Source organism: Dromaius novaehollandiae, chromosome 4 (genome assembly GCF_036370855.1).
Source record: "Dromaius novaehollandiae isolate bDroNov1 chromosome 4, bDroNov1.hap1, whole genome shotgun sequence".
Classification (NCBI taxonomy): domain Eukaryota; kingdom Metazoa; phylum Chordata; class Aves; order Casuariiformes; family Dromaiidae; genus Dromaius; species Dromaius novaehollandiae.
In genome coordinates, this window is record NC_088101.1 from 18,675,463 (window position 1) to 18,691,724 (window position 16,262).

Genomic DNA, 16,262 nt, shown 5'->3' on the forward strand with positions numbered 1-16,262 from the left:
AGCAAGTTGCCAGTCTCCTTGAACTCCCGGCCTCCACTGAAGCTGTTTCTTTGATCACAAGCAGGACTGCATTTCCCACGCAGGCTCTGACAGCTCAGCATCACTGTACAAGCAGCTGTGTCCCCCTGCCGCGGGGCTTTCTGGGATGGGAATCCCTGTACCCTCCCCGGAGCATTTGTGAGCCAGAGCTCTTAGAGACAGGAGCTTACTTCTGGATTTAACTTTCTGGAAGGAAAGGATATACTGCCATGTCAGTACCTGGCCGTGCTCCCAAGATGTGCATTGTTTGGCCAGTGTTGCACATCTGTTTCCATATGAAGGCACATGTGTGAATCACCCCTTGTAAGAAGAAGCTGCAGAGGTGAAAGGGGCAAGAGAACCTGCTTGCTAGGAGATAAGGAAAAGGAGCTTATTTTTCTCCACTGCAACCAAAAAGCCACATAGAGGCAGAAAAGATCATGACAAGCCCCTGCTTCTCCTCCACTCGGAGTTGATCCCTCTTTTCCTTTTCCCCCTCACCTCCTCAGAAACGATTAGTATTATGATTTATTAATGACAACTTACTTCTGGGACAACGTCTACACTTCTCACTAGGCATGTAAAAACTTTTGCTACCAATATTATTTCCTCATCTCCTGAAAACAAAACAAAACAAAAAACATGCTGTCAATTCACCCTCCCCTTAAAACGTCAGTATTTTCCTAACACCATCTATCCTAAAGGAAAAGCCCAAGCTCTATTAATAAAAGCAAAAAGCTCAACCTCATCACCTGCTGGCGACACTCCTACATTCAGGGTGGAGAAAATGACAGCAGCTCGGGGAAATGAGGCATAGGGACCTTTGAGACCATACAAAGGGCTATTTCATAGAACAATTTAGCTGGGCTCCTGCTGATTTTCACTTTATTCCTACACTTAACTGACAAAGCCCAACTTACTTGGCTGACAAGTCATTTTTCCATTCCTTGTTACCTAATTTTTGTTTATTTGTTTGAGGTGGCCATTACTTAGTCAGATTACACAACCTGCTCAACAAGTTTAGTTGAGATTCAAGGCCCTTGTAACTCCTACACTTTCATCCTATAGAAAGTCCAGGCTTTGGCTGCTCATCTCAGCTGAATTTATGTGAAGTCCCTTAGCTTAGCCCTTAGTTGCAGGCATTCTTGCATTTAAACTAAACTGATTCAAGTCTTCAGCATACAATATAGCATAAAATCCTGTCATCTGTGCTTCTACACTGTTGTAGTTTACATCCTTACTCCAAATATAAAATAGCACCACCTTTTTTGTTTCAATGACTATATACTGAAGACATTCATCTGCTGTTTCATCTGAGATTAACAGCATCGAAGTCTTACTAATCAATACTTACCCATCAATTCTTATGTAAGAAATTAGTCTTTCAGAGCGATTGAACTTCTGACCATATAGCATCACTATATGCCATATTTAAATCTAACACGCAGTGCTTGCCAGGTTGACTTTCTCTTACCGCTCTCTCCCAAGGCAATTGAGACCAAAGCAAGCACAGGTAGAACTGAGCTATCTCATCCGTCTACAGCCCATTACACCAATATGTATTGCTGACCCAGCTTTATAAACTGCACTTGTTCTTCTCTCCTTGCCTCCTGGGCAGCTAGCTTTGCTTCTCTTGTTGCTTCTAATTCTGTTCGTTTCCTTTCTTTTGTCTCTAAAAGAGTGAAATTATTCCTCATGTTCATTATCCAGCTCTTACACAGTTTCTTCCTCTGCCTTTGCCAGGGCTGTGAGCCTCAGGGCCCTCCTCATCAAGGGTCTGCCCTTCAAAACTTTAATTTCCCACACTGCTCCCCAATTTCCTTTTATGCATGCCTGTCCTCAGGTCACTGCCTGACCTCAACCATCTTCTCCAAGCACATCTCTACTCTGCTATGAATTGTATCAGGCTAAACAGTTTCTGTCATTGCTCACTCAAAGACAAGGTACCTCACAGCTTCTGCATCTCCTCATCTCAATCTTACAATGCAAGTGCTCAGGTCTCCTCCAGAACTGCCACAGTGACCTCTTCTCCCATCTACCTTCAGAAAGAAATGAAATAAATACCCCAAACTCTCCTGCCAGCTCCACTCCTCATTTGTGTCTCTGGCTTCCTGGTTCACAGCTGCAGGACTTCTTCAGTCTTTTGCCTAAATACTGGCTCTGCAGCCTTGTTTAAAAGCTCAGCTGCAGTGTCAGCCTGGCATCCTCTTCAGCATGCACTTTCTTCTCATTTTAAAATGCTGCAGTCCAAGCACAAAGTCTATTAAATACATACAGAAACCAATAAACCACCAAGCAGCAGATAAACAAATTACCTGCTCCTCAGGCAATAAAGGTTACTTCTCCTTCCCCAAGGAGGCACAAGATCCCTCGTTTATTTGATATCCTAATAACACCTGCAATTCTGCAATAAATTTGAATACCTGTAAAGAAGACTGAGCCAGACTCTCCTCAGTGGTGCCCAACAAGAGGACAAGAGGCAATGGGCACAAACTGAAACACAGAGAACTCCATTTAAACGTAAGAAAAACCTTTTTTTTTTTTCTTTCTTTTTTTTTTTTCTTTCTTTTTTTTTTTCTTTCTTTTTTTTTTTTTTTTCTTTTCTTTTTTTAAACTGTGAAGGTGGTTGGATATTGGAACAGTGGCCCGGAGAGCTTGTGGAGTCTCCATTCTTGGAGATATTCAAAACCTGACCAGACATGATCCTGGGCAACCAGCTTAGCTGGCCATGCTTGAGCAGGGCGGTTGGACCAGGTGGTCTCTGGAGCTGCCTTCCAACCCCCGCTATTCTGTGATTCTGTAATCTGACAGGCTCTTCTGGCCTAAAACTGTGTGAAATTCATCCAGGTCATAGTGTTTTAACTGCTTATTTAAAGAAAAAACCATGATTAAAATATCCAAATGTTGAGAAAAATGGGCCTGCTTGATAGCACAAGGGATGTCTGCATCAACATGGCATCAATACGTCACAGCTGAAGTACAAAACAACCCTCTGTTGCTCAGGTTTTACTCACTGTAGCAGTAACCCTATCGGGCACACAGACACAAGCCTGCAGTAAGCAACCATGCAAAGGCTCTCGCCGAGATGAGGGACATCTGCAAATCCCAAAGCAACTAGTGACAGGTGGTGGCAAAGCTGGGAAGGCTGTGGTGTTTGCCTCCATGCCTGCAGAGCTCCCACAGGTGCGTAGAGCACTCCTTCAGCACAGTCTTCGCCAAGATGGTCCACCAAAACAAGCTTTTGATGAGGACGAGAGTCAAGCCAGCCCTTCCCTCCCTTTGCAATCTCCTGCTGGGGCAGAGTACTGCCCAGAGCACAGAGCTCAATAAAGTGTGTTGTCTCAACTAAAACTGAAACTGCCCCCAAGTTAAAAAAGAGAGTCCTTTAAAATACCCATTTTGTAACATAGCAGCCTTCGTACTGCAAAGCCATTTCAGCAAGACAAAACCAAAAAAAAACCCAAAAAACCCAACCCCCCCCCCAAACACTCTCCTACCTCTAGCCTCATCAAATCATCCTACCTTGTCTCCTCCATGGAGGTGGCTGGAGCCCTCTGTATCTTTATGTTAAATACATACAAACTCAAGATGCATCTGAGCAACCAAAAAGCCAAGTGCAAAAAATGTACATTTTCACTGAAATCAGCTATCTTCCCAAAAGCAACTAAGAGGGATCTGCAAACTATCTTAAAAATGCCTGTTTTTGTGTTTGTGATTTTTTAACATTTGAAATAGCAGATTCTCACATTCCTCTATTTGTGAGAGAAGTGGGAAGATTCATGGATCTGACTAATCTGAGCAACAGTACCTTGAAAAAGAAGGGAAACATTCCTAAGAACTAAAATTAAAAATTCATTTTGAGCCTAGAATTTATTCCTAAAAATCAAAATAGAAAGATTTTACACTCTGAACTCTATTTCTTCACTAAAAAACCCCCTCTAAACTGAAGATGGAGATGTGCTAAAAAGCAACATTTTTCTGTGGTTGCTTTTAACACTGCTTTCTGACCTCAATTTAGCTGGTCAGGTTCTCAGGAGAAATCCAAATAATATCCAAGCACCTCTGGTGGTTTCAGACAATTGCCCACTGGCAGTAAAAATGAGTGTCAAAGAAAATGCCTAAAGAATTTGTATTTGCCTGTGACAGTTAGCAATTCTGACACAAAACTTAGGCAGGGCTAAATTTAGCATAATTTGGTGGAAACTCTGGATAAGATTTGAATGTGGTCTTCTTTAGAGTGTATGTAGTAAAACCCAACATTCTCAATGTTCAATAGCTGTTGAAAAGGAAAATTAGTATATGCAGAAAACAGTACATATATCCAATATACTATCTCCCATAGTGGGAATACAGTGGTTAAAGTACAGTAAATCCTGGTGTAGGCACCAATTATATTTCTGGCAATAAAGTAGCATTTAATAACAAAGAAAAAACCTGTTCTCTGAGGCGTACTTCAGTGTGTGTGGCATTTCACTGAGTTAGGCCATGAAATCCAAAACCCAGCCTTCAGGGGCACTGACGTTTTTCTTCAAATTCATCTATAGCTCCTTCTGCAGCAGGAAAAAAGAAGGACGGCTGGAAGAGATGGGATACTCTGGAACAAGATAACCCTCAAAAAACATTTTTGTCCTTTTAGGAACATTCAAATACAGCCTAGTGCCTCTGTCAGTATTAGCCCTTGGCCCTGCTCCATGTTAGTATAGCGGCACTCAGTTCAGCAAGGAGCTGGGCCGTCTCCCTGGGACACAGGGAACACCCCTGCTCCTCATGCTCATGACATTTCCTCGTCCTCTAGGAGATCCTAAAAAGCTGAAGTGCCTCCTCACTGATAAAACAGACAGTGCATTTCCTAACGCACTGCTCGGGTTGGGCTACCTTGCTCACTGGCGAGTTCTTCAGTAATTACAGCAGACATCTGCAAACCCACCACTGAATTTTAGCATTAATCTTTTGGGCTAAGTTTACAGATGGAGAGGTCTCTCACAACACAGGCACGGCTGAGAAAAAAAGCTCCTTGTTGCTCTTAACTTGGTTTTAGGATATGCCAGGGTCCACATTAAATGAATCCAGACGACACATTGTACTGACAAAACTGTATCGCTCTGAGGACCCTAAACTGCCCTCTGAGCGCTAGCTCAGACACCTCTGCAGAACAACTTACCTGCGGTAATCTACAGGTCCTCAGGTAGCAAGTGCGTGGACGGACCTAGCAAATAAAATGTTCACTTAAACTTTTACCATTACTTTTTGCAGAGACCGTTTTCAATCATCAGATGAACAGTTAGACTCTGCATGTCTCTCCCCTTCATGTGTTATATTTCTATATGATTAAAAATAAAAATCTAAATCTAAAATTGATCTAGCTTTCTAGGCCTAGATATTATGAATTCACTGTATTTTTGCCACCACTCATATTCTGCCAAAATTAACAGACACTGAGCTAAAAGGGGAAAAACACATAACAAAAAGAGGCACCAAGCCAACAGTTAATAATGCTACCTCAAAGGCAGACTAAAGCAATACCCACAACGTTGCGACATTTGGCATTTTTCATCAGTTCTTCACAGGAGGCTGGACTGGAAGGATGCTGAGGACAATTAGGGAGAAAATGAGAAAAATGCAGAGCTTTTACATTTCTCATCTTTGACTAATAAAGGCACTTGAAATCTGATGCTGAAAAGCATTGATTTCCTTTTTCTTCAAGTAACTTTGCTAATGATGCTAATCTACCTTTTCAAACACAGAGAAGAGCTGGCAAAGAACATTTCTGAGGTCTGTCCATGCCATTTACTTGCTCCCAATGAGGATGGGATGCTTGTCACATACAGTAATTACATCTTCATAATTCACAAGTCCCAGTGGAAGAGGGCAAACCCATTCCTGCCCTGGAGTTTTGTTTTTCAGTCAGAGGAGTCTCTTTCTATCAAGTCTATATACTTTCTGTAAATTTAGATTTCTACTTAAAAATCTTGTTTCAAAAAAAAAGTCTATTATCTTGATTTGTACACAGCATGACTGGTTTAACACAACAGAAGATTTTAACAGCCTGCTTTAATTACTGTGCTCAAATATACCATCTCTTAGTCTATGCTGAACGTGCAACAACATTAGGGGGGATAAAGGCACTTTACAAGCAGAGGGCACTCCTGATGAGGGAGAACAGCACACAGAGGGGACATGCTTTCATGTGCACTGTATTTGTGGGTTACACACTACTCATTTCAGGAAAAAAGCAACTCTAACCAGAACTTGAGGGGAAAAACAGAAATCTGAGAAGTTTGCAGATGCGGTATTCAGTAATCTAGAACAGTTTGGCAACAAATACATTTTTCCTTAGTAAAGAACTGACCTGGAACTGTGAAACGTGTGTCGTTCTTCTCTTACTTGGATGATCCTCTTCTCCAAAACAAAAAACAGTAACAAATGTATGTGTGGTGTGCGCGCGTGTGTGGGTGTGCAAGTGCTTCTGTAACAGAGTCAGCAAGAAAGGGAAGAGCGCTTAAGTTCATGCACATTTTTATTGAGTAGTAATATAAAATGCTTCTTTCATTGTTACAAGTGCATGCTTTGATTGCCAACATTTCGAAGTCAAATTACAAAGGCAAGGCTGTAGGCTGTAGTGAATTACTTGGGCACTTAAACAATTGTTAAAAAATATCAATGGACTGTTTTGTTTCTTTTTCTTTTTTAGAATGAACCAGTTGAAACCCGTAACTGATATACAAAGGGAAAAAAGTGAAAAAATTACACATTTTGTGGCACATGACAGAACATAACAAAATGACTAAACCATTATGACATTAACAGTTATCATGCATTTAGAATTCCACATGTAACTACAAACTTATTTAAATTTCACAAGGTTTGCTAAACATGCTACCCATCTATGTGTGCACTGACAAGCTTATGTTAAAAACTTTAAGAATACTCTCCCCTTAGATTTTTCAAAGCTTTTTTTTGATTACAAAATTTCAAAGGCATTAAGCATTTTTTTTTTTAGAGAATATAAAGTACGCCAGTATACATACATTTCCAGTATAAGTCAGACCACTAAGCGCATTACAGTCCCATACAGGCCTATACAGCCATTTTTTTCTTAAAAAACATGCATAGGCAGATTTTTACAGAATATAGATGCTTTTCACTGCACTTAATATGGTGTCTTGTTCACTATACTTAAAAATGCACCACTCATAAATATTTAAATTCAGCAAGCCACAACCAAGACTTGATTTACCAAAAAAACCCAGAAAACCCCCCAAACCAAACCCCCCTAAATATAAACAGCAAAAAAAGATAAATGTTATCATTATTCCAGTTTTTGTTTAAACAAAGAAAAGGATAATCGCTGCCAAATTAGTAAGATAAGTGTTATATTTAAAGAAGGGCATTGAAGCACACTAAAGAAACCTGAGGTAAGCATAATCTGTACAAAATTAAACTGTCTCTCTCTCGCTCTCGCTCTCTCTCTCTCTTTTTTTGGCATTTTAAACAAATTTCCAACATTCTTTTTTTTCTTTTTTCTTTTTTTCTATATTTTTAAAGACTGCCTAATTTATTTCATAGCCATTGTCTGACAAGAGTAGCAAAACATTATCAATAAATAGTCCTTATTTAGTTTGTACATTTTGTTAAAAATGTTTTGATGTTGTCCATGTTTAGTGCTGCAACTGTAAACGTACAATAGTTAGTTAGTAAGAAATTAAACAAAGTTTTCATGTCCAGTAACATAATAAAAGGCCTTTCAGTAACATATCTAGAAGTTCCCAATGCAGTAGGAAAACATGTTCATTCCCCTAACTTTGCAATATATACCAGCATTAGCTTCCATTTTTCTACAAGCATTTTAAAGGCATATCCAAAGGAGGTGTCGATCCCCCACCCCCCTCCCACCAAAATAAAGTTTGCAATCTCTTCGTAGATGATTTTGTAAACTGAATCCAACACCTGGCCCCCAGAGCAAGTAAGCTATTATCAGAGGCAAGAACATCCAACTGCTGCCGTGCAGCAACCCCGTCGCGCCCTGCAGCTCAACCCCCCTCCCCTGGAAGTGGTCACTGAATATTGCTGCTATTACTGCCGTTGCTGTCAGTGCCATTAGTCTCTGTGGAGATTGCCTTGTTGATGGAGTTAAGGTTGGCATCAGACGGCACATCTCTGCGCGGAGGCATTCGCTCATTAATTCGATCTAAGCCTTTGGCCTCTTCGAAGCTAGTGATCTTATGTTGGGGTGAAAATCCTTTGATAGCTAAATAAAGGATTATTAAAAAGTAAAATTAGCAACGTAAAACTCTCGGCAGTCTTTCCCCCAACTTAGCCATGAGCGAGAAAGTCCTTCTTTGCAAAGAAGGCAATGCAGAATCTGACAACATGACGGACTCCTTACCGTATTCAGAAAGAGCTGGAGGTTAAGCACCACCATCTCTTGCAAACCAACTATTTTTTTTTCAACAAGATCAACTTCTGATATTTTGCTGTCCACTGAGGTTCAGCTTAAAATACTAAGAAGCTGACATGAAACTATATAGTTTGTAATCAGGAACAATGCTTAGGGCACAATAGTGACCAGGTTATCATCTCTTCCCATAACTTGCAGCCTTAAAAACATTGCGCCTTGCATAATTAGGCAAAACTCCCATTTGATTTTGAAAGACCACGTGAAAGCCAAAAGCACAGGGCAGTTACAGATGGCGAAGCCATGATGTGCCCAGTTATGTGATACGTGTTAAAGCTCTGGGGCTTTGGATGATGCTACGATGTTCGTATCTCAGGTGAGCCGCTTGCTGATCCCCTCATGGTAATCACCCTCCCTTACCTCCCTGGACTTGTGGAAAGCAGTTTGTGTCAAACAGCAGTAATGCAGTGCAACATGGGCTAGGGATAGCATTATTTTGGCATATTTATACCTTTAAACTTTGAAAATACATTGACAATGGACCAAAGTTCCAAGTGGATCTGAGGGGTTTTGAACTGCCTTTTAGCAACAGCATTAGCAATGGCCCTCTGATCTCAGAAGGCAGCCCCAGGCTCAGAAGCATATTTGTAGAGTGGAAACATATTTGTAGAGTGTGCCTTTTTTTTTTCCTTTTTTTTTTTTTTTTTTAATTTAATGATTTAAGATATTTAGGTTTAAAGCCAAAGAGAAAAAAGCACTGTAGGCAAAGAGCAGGTCGCAGCTCTGAAGACAATTTGTAATGGGCTTCTGCGTGTTCTTCTCTTACCTACACACCAAATCAACCTACTGTACTTCCAGAACACTAGCTGCACTTTTGTTATGCCTCTATCTTAACATGCCACAGAGCAGAAATGGTGTGTTAGTACCAGGAAACTGCAAACTCCCTGGGCAGAAAATAGTAGGGGAGTTTCAAATTCAATATTCCTTCCCTTTATCTTCTCTCCTCTCTACCCCAAAGTACTCCTGCTCTCCTTCCAACATACAGACCCGATTCCGGACAAGTTTACGCTTCTGTTAAAAAAAGCAAAATCGAAACCAAAACCCATCCCTGGTACCAATCTACCACTCTCTGCATTTTGTGGGGAGCGAGAAAAACATTTTCATGCTGATATTTTAGCCAACCATTCCTGTGAAAACGGATAGATCCTGTTTGCCCCAGGATTTATTTCCTTAAGCAGTTTCACAAATGTTATCTTGGAACTTTGAAGTGCATGGTTTTTAACATATATTACTTTAACTTAGAAAAACAACAACAACAAAATGGTGATTAGTCAGGTGAGCAGGGATGGAGCAGTGAAAACAGAACAGGCCCTACAGTAAGGTGTTTCCAGTTGTGGGTTTTTTCCTCTTTATGTTCTACCACAAAAATGAAGATGTCTAACAAGCACCCAGGCCAATCCCTTAAAGCAACAGTTTAATGGATGGCCGTGTTGAAGCTGAACCGCCTGCAAGTCGCCCAGCCCCGGGGGAGTTACAGGTACGGAGCACCTGGTGCCAGCGCGCCCTGCATCCAGCGGCAGGGCGGCAATTCGAAAAGGAAGCAACATTTTCTCCATCATTAGCTTGGTCTACGTGGACCAGCCATTACAACTGTGGTTACAGTGCCTAACTAGAGGTGATGGCAAATCAAGGATTCACTTGAAGAGTGAATATTCCTGGAATGGGATCACTTCAGTTCAATCGACTGTATTTCGAGCAGACACGTTATATATAATCTGTAATACTGAAGAAGGTGCTCTGCTGTAGTTGCTGGTCAGACAACGAGTATTAGCAGTTTACATTGAGAGTCTACTAAACACAACACAGAGTCACAGAAAATCACAGAAAACAGCCAAACTGTCAACAAGAATGCACACTGCAGATTAGAGATTGCCAAGAGGAATAGATAATTCCAACATAAATAGCAGCTTACTCACTGCTATTTAGAAAGCAGTTGTATTTTCTCTTACTTATTTGTTCTATAATTTTATTCACTGCTTTACAAAAAAAATCAAAAACAAATTCAACTGGCCAAAAGGGCTCATCTTACCAACAGACAGCAATCATGGTTTTTTTTTTTTTAATTAACTAAAAAATACCCTCAGAAAATTTGAGAGGGGCAAGAACAAAATACAACTGAAGAATTTTGTTTTAAAGGGGAATTCTGAAAATTCTTCTTCCAAAACTTTATAATATTGAATGAATATTGTACAACTATAGTGCAATATGTTGTTGCTCACTTCTTAACAGTATAGTTAAAAATTGCTTCAAGGTTAAATTAGAGGTCTATCAGTAAAGCACCAGTTTTCAACACTAATCATTCAGAAATCTTCTGAGGCAGCCAGTCACTTTATATTTGTAGCTTAAATGGTGCTGATGTTAATGGTTGCTCTAATGTAAATATCCAGTGTGTAAACTGCCACTACCAGAGGAAACAGACATCTTGCAGACAAATGTCTCATGTTGTTTTACTTTTAAAGAGAAACAGAAACATGCTGAACTGCAACAAAAGACCAATAAAAATTTTTTACTAGTGTCCTAAAAGAAAAAAAAAAAAACAAACCAAAGGAAAAAAGAAAACAACCAACAAAAAAAAAGTTTATAAAAGCTGTGTGTTTTTCAAGACCAGAGATTGCTGAAAATGATTTGAGGCAGAGAAATGACCCAGCCTTTAGCGTGAGCTGTGTGTCAAAGAGCGCTGACTAGCTGCTGCCGTGTTGTGTCCCCTGAAACGCAAAGCCTCCTGACCTCCGACTGTGCATTGCTCAGTGCTTGGTTTGACATACTGAAATTCCAGCGTTGATTGCAACTTTCAGAAAGAAAAAAAGACACCACCGCCACCAAAAAACGAAACAAAAACAAAAACACTTTCCCCTTTAAAGCAATTACATTTCGGTTAATACCGAGCCACAATTGTTAGCCCAACACCCACACAATCTGTACAAGCTACAGCAAAATGAATACACCCAGCAGAGCCCTTATCTGTTGTAGGAGCAACAGAAAGGGGACTGGCCAATTTACCTTCATCAGCCTCAATAGCCTCAACAGTAGCTGAAGAGAAGAAAGGGGTAGCAAAACGAATGAGAAAAATGAGCAGAGGATTTTAACTCTAAAAACAAGTCAGTGAATAGCAAAGGAGCACTAATGTTACTGTAAGTGCTGGATTTTGGCAAAACAGACACACACATAAATGCTACACGAAAACAATAACTTGCAGACTGAATTAAGCTATACTTTGTTCTGAAGCAGAAAGATTCACAAATCAGAAAGTTCTTAAAGACGTATTTGAATGTTTTTCTTTCGACTCAAAAAATTACGAAGTGAAAATGTCTTCCATATTGCACATCTGACCTGCAAAGTTTATTGTATAATTCCCACAGCATTTAATAAGAGCAATTTGATTTGCACTGTTAAAAGCAAATGAAAAAATGGCATAAAGCCATCACACAAAATTGATACCACTTACGATGTCAGCTTGAAAAATATTAGCTGCCACTACAGTGGCAAAAGAACCACACGTACAACTTTAAGGATTTTTTTCCTCTCTCCTTACTGAAAGAAAGCTCCCCGAAACATAGGAGAGAATTTGCTCTGACAACTTTTCCTTGGCTCGCAGGCTTGCTCAGCCTGCTCCATCTGCAAACTTCCTTTACAACAACCCAATTTCTGAAAATTAAATGGCTTTTGTATTTTTAATCAATAGGGGCAGATGCAAGACTGAAAGTTGTTGGGCCCCCAAAATTGCAAAGCCCGGTCAGAGAGAGAAAAGTTGGTAATCAGGAGGTTGCTGCAGTGTTATGAGTACACTCTATTTTACCACTGTCTATTTTACCACTGTCTTGAAACCATTCATTGTTCTTAAAAATATCATCTGCATTTGAATTCTACCCAGCAGTTTTGGCTTGAATTTATTTCTACAGCTGAACATTTAGAAGCTGAAGCCAATCAGCAAATGCAATCTAATATAGCAGTGGTACAGCTCAAATATTTAAAAAGGAATTTTGATTTTCAAGAACTCCACTAGTTTAGAGAATAGGTCAAGCAGCAAAGCTTTTAGGAATTCACCTCTTTTTTTTGGTCTTATTTTCCCCTATGTAGAAACTTTTCTGTCCTCCATAAAGCCCAAACAATTTTTTTTTTTTTGTAATTAGGATGTTAAATATGGATTGAGTCAATGGTAGAAGATGTATACAATCGTCTTGCTGCATGGGGAAATTAGAGGAGGTAATCCGCATGCACCAGGCTGAGCCTGTGCCTCTCAAGCTACAGAGCAAGAGAGATGGCAAAATTAAGGAACTAAACCAATGCGTACTTAAAATAAAAGGAAACACGGTAACTATGATGAGGAAATTAACGTGAATAATCAGATCCAAACCAGCACTGACACATTAGAAAAAAAATGACGACTAAGATGTGTACTTCCACAGAACATACTGGTCATATTTTCTGTTAATGCATACAACAGCATGAACATGTGCTTAACAGAAACTATGTGAATTTCAGATTGTACGGTGAATGGTGTACTATGTGTCAACTAATGTGGAAGCCTGTGTATAGTAATGTTTTACTGAGCCAGAATACTGCAGTATGAGGAGATTTTCCTTTTAACCATTTTAACAAGAACTTTATCCAATGTTCTAAAAATTCATCTCATTTCCTAAAATTTTGCCAGGGCAACAATAGCAGTTTCCTTGTGCCAAATTTTCTGACAAATCTAAGGGAACGATACTGAGCAGAGCCTAGATAAAGACCCCAGCCACTTTAAGTGAGGCATCCTGTGGAATCATATTGCAGCATTTTCAAAGCAGAACGTTACTAGGTACATAACACGCAAGTCATCAAAAAGAAAAAAGGGAAGGAAAAAATGGAAAAAGAAGGTTTACCAAAGAATACCTGAATCTTCTAGGTAAGAGAAAAGAGAGAGTAAAGGGAAAAATACAGAGAAAGAGTACTCCAGGAAGGAAACAGGAAAATAAGAGGCTGAGACTGTGTTAAGAATATAAACGTATTTCTATTTCTTATATGTACTGACAACAGAACTAGAGTAAGTGTGAGACGTTCTCGTGTGCTTGGTATATATTCTACAGTAATATACACATAAAAAAGGAGAGCTTACAGTAGTAAATTAAATACTTTGCAGCTCCTTATTCCAAGAGGAATATTTTATCAAAGGCAGCGATATTATTGACTTATAGATTTCCTGTAACAAAAAGCACTTGGTATAAAACCGAACTGACAATCTGTATTGTGTTTGTGTACAAGGCAAAAACAGCGTTTGTAAGAGCCTCCCTTCACTTTGGCTTAAATCAGAACGTGAAACTGTTCTCATGCTGTCACATAGAATTGCTAGAAGATAAAATCTACTCCTAGAACTATTTTTATTGGTGAGTCTCGAAGAGGAAGAAAAAATCAGATAAAATAAGAGTTTGAGTGTCATTATCTAAGCTGAATCTTCAGTACTCAGTGATCTTAAAACAAATAATAGAAGATGACACTGTAAACTGTTGGAAGAGTGCACTCACATGTGATGCTGATCTACCATTCTGAACAGTTGATTTTCAGGGATTTTTCCTTCTTCTTTGAAAAAATCAGTGGTACGTAATAAGTCTTGAAAAGTGGCCTTACATGAACTGCTCACAAATGCTCAAGTACAACAAACCATCTGTTTTATTCTGCGCTTTATTTTATTTGTTTTCTCTGAGAAGACTGCGGTTATTTTTCTTGGGTTCTGCAGTTAGAAAGTCAAAAAAAATTTTTTTTTTAAACACAGTCACACACAAGCAAACATGCTTACCGCTTTGCAGTGTTTGTTTTCCTCCAGAGAGCACACCACTGGGCAGCATTCCTGTTGGAGTCAAACCTTTCAGCGTCAGCACACTTTCACTCTCTTCTCTGCAGGAGGAGGGAGGAGGAAAAAACAAACAAACCCAAAACAGTAAAACTTTTTTTTTTTTTTAGGACTCTTTTTTAAAAAACGTGGAAAAGGTTCTAGACAACTTAAGCTATATCTGTCCTGCAATGATTAGGTTATGTCCAATGTCTTTACTAGGAAAGAGGCAATCTACTTTTACACCTGCACCAGTGCAGTCCTCCTCATAATGTCTGGGCTTTCTCCTCTACGTACATAGTTCACCACTGCACCATATAACACACAGACTCCATCTATAGTTAATACTCTGACCCTGGATTTACGAAATGATGTATGCAAATACATATATTTGCCTATAGTGCTAAAACCACAAACATGAAAGAAGGAAGACCAAAGGAGCAGTACTTGCCAGCAACACATTCAAATCTGTCTCATACAACGTGGTCAGAAATACACTTAAATTGTTTTGGTTTTGTCTGCACTAGTAGTCAGATGCCTTATTTATTATTGATCATCGGCCACTAAAAAAGCACCTAAAAAGCTCATTAAAATTAATAAGCAATTTTACTGTTACTAGCACTCTTTCTGAATTTTTTTTAACCATTTTTTTCTACATCTTCTCTGTATGCTGAAACTGATACTGATTTCAAGGAAAACAGTTTAAGAAGCCTAAATACGTTTTGCAGGTCTCCAAATACACATAGTTTTTAATATATGTCAAGAAGAATATCACAGCTCTATCCAGACAAGAAGTTAAACACAGCTTTCTGTGAGCACTACAATGCTGTCTCTGATGACATACTTTCTCAGAAGCAAAACTGACCCCAGTTCTTTAAGAGAAGCCTCTTTTGAAGCATTTTGCTTTGAAATATATAATGACATTAAGCTGGAGGAAGCAAACACAAAGACAGAATTTAGTTCTGCATTCACTTGATGATACTGTGGTTCGGTCTATCAAAATCATCTATCAACAATTCCAGTACATAAAACTTTCTTGAAGCCTACATGCCCTGAATTACTCATGTATTTCAAACAGTTCTTGTTTGTCTACTATGCATACTCTTCAAGTTATTTTTAGTTTGATAATAAATCTTCCTGTACACATACTTTTCTTTGTGTAAAAGTCAAAATCAGATTCTGTGTCTGTTTTTCTTTCAAGTTTTTGAAGCAATTAGAACTAATGCAACAGCCAAGTTTTTCCAGAATTAACATGGCATTTTCACCCCATTAAAGAGTATTACGCACTGAAGTTTTTGCTTTCCCTTGATTATTTGCCTCTGCAAGTGCATAATCTGCATTTTCAATTCAATCCATTTCATCTCTTTTGAACTAAATTGCAATAGCACTTACGGCTTTGCCTTCGTAGGAAATGTTTATGCACAGTACTTTTTATTTCTTTAAAACAGGCATCCCCAGGAAACTTCTGTATCTGAAGTAATTAAAGGGGGCTCCGATGTTTAAATGGTGCTAAAGCCTAAAGCATTAGGCTCATGTATATCACCTAAAATTGGGCACACACCAAAATCATGATGTACCCTTGTTTCCTCCCTGAAAGCGTTGAAAAGCCTGGCCCCATAGTTCCTTTTGAAAGTCTTTGACACATTTGTCATATGAACTGTTTGCAAGTTATCAAAAGCCAAATACATCAATTGAGCATTCAATTTCAAGCCCTTTTGTACCTTTTAAGTCCAAATTTCTATCAATTCCTCCTACTTTTCAAACGATGCTCTGCAGCAAAATACAGTAGATCCAGAATCTACAGTTCAAGGCTATGGGAGAAAGCCAGGGCTTCCCAACTTTGTTTGCTCAACTATCATTAGAGAAAAATATTCATGCTCTTTTATGAAGGTAGTGGCAATGTCAGCTTCAGGCTCTGTGCCAGACTTAACACAGAGGAGCAGGTGGAAACATTTGATTGCTTCTCCATCTTGTTTAGGGAAA

At 39.2% G+C, this 16,262-nt stretch overlaps 1 protein-coding gene across 8 annotated transcripts in view; it reads right to left on the minus strand.

The window, feature by feature from the left end:
• Nucleotides 1–6,517: 6,517 nt before the first annotated feature.
• The window catches only part of PPP3CA (protein phosphatase 3 catalytic subunit alpha), a 207,406-nt gene continuing 197,661 nt past the window's right edge, over nt 6,518–16,262 (minus strand). For 7 of the 8 annotated variants that reach the window (XM_064510526.1, XM_064510519.1, XM_064510524.1 and 4 more), the window contains 2 exons: nt 14,247–14,344; nt 6,518–8,266 (listed from right to left, as the gene is read on the minus strand). In XM_064510526.1, the coding sequence (XP_064366596.1) occupies nt 8,073–8,266; nt 14,247–14,344 (292 nt within the window). In that variant the 3' untranslated portion in view covers nt 6,518–8,072. Of the gene's footprint in view, nt 8,267–11,333; nt 11,504–14,246; nt 14,345–16,262 lie in introns of those variants that run through there. The other variant, XM_064510520.1, reaches the window with a different exon arrangement.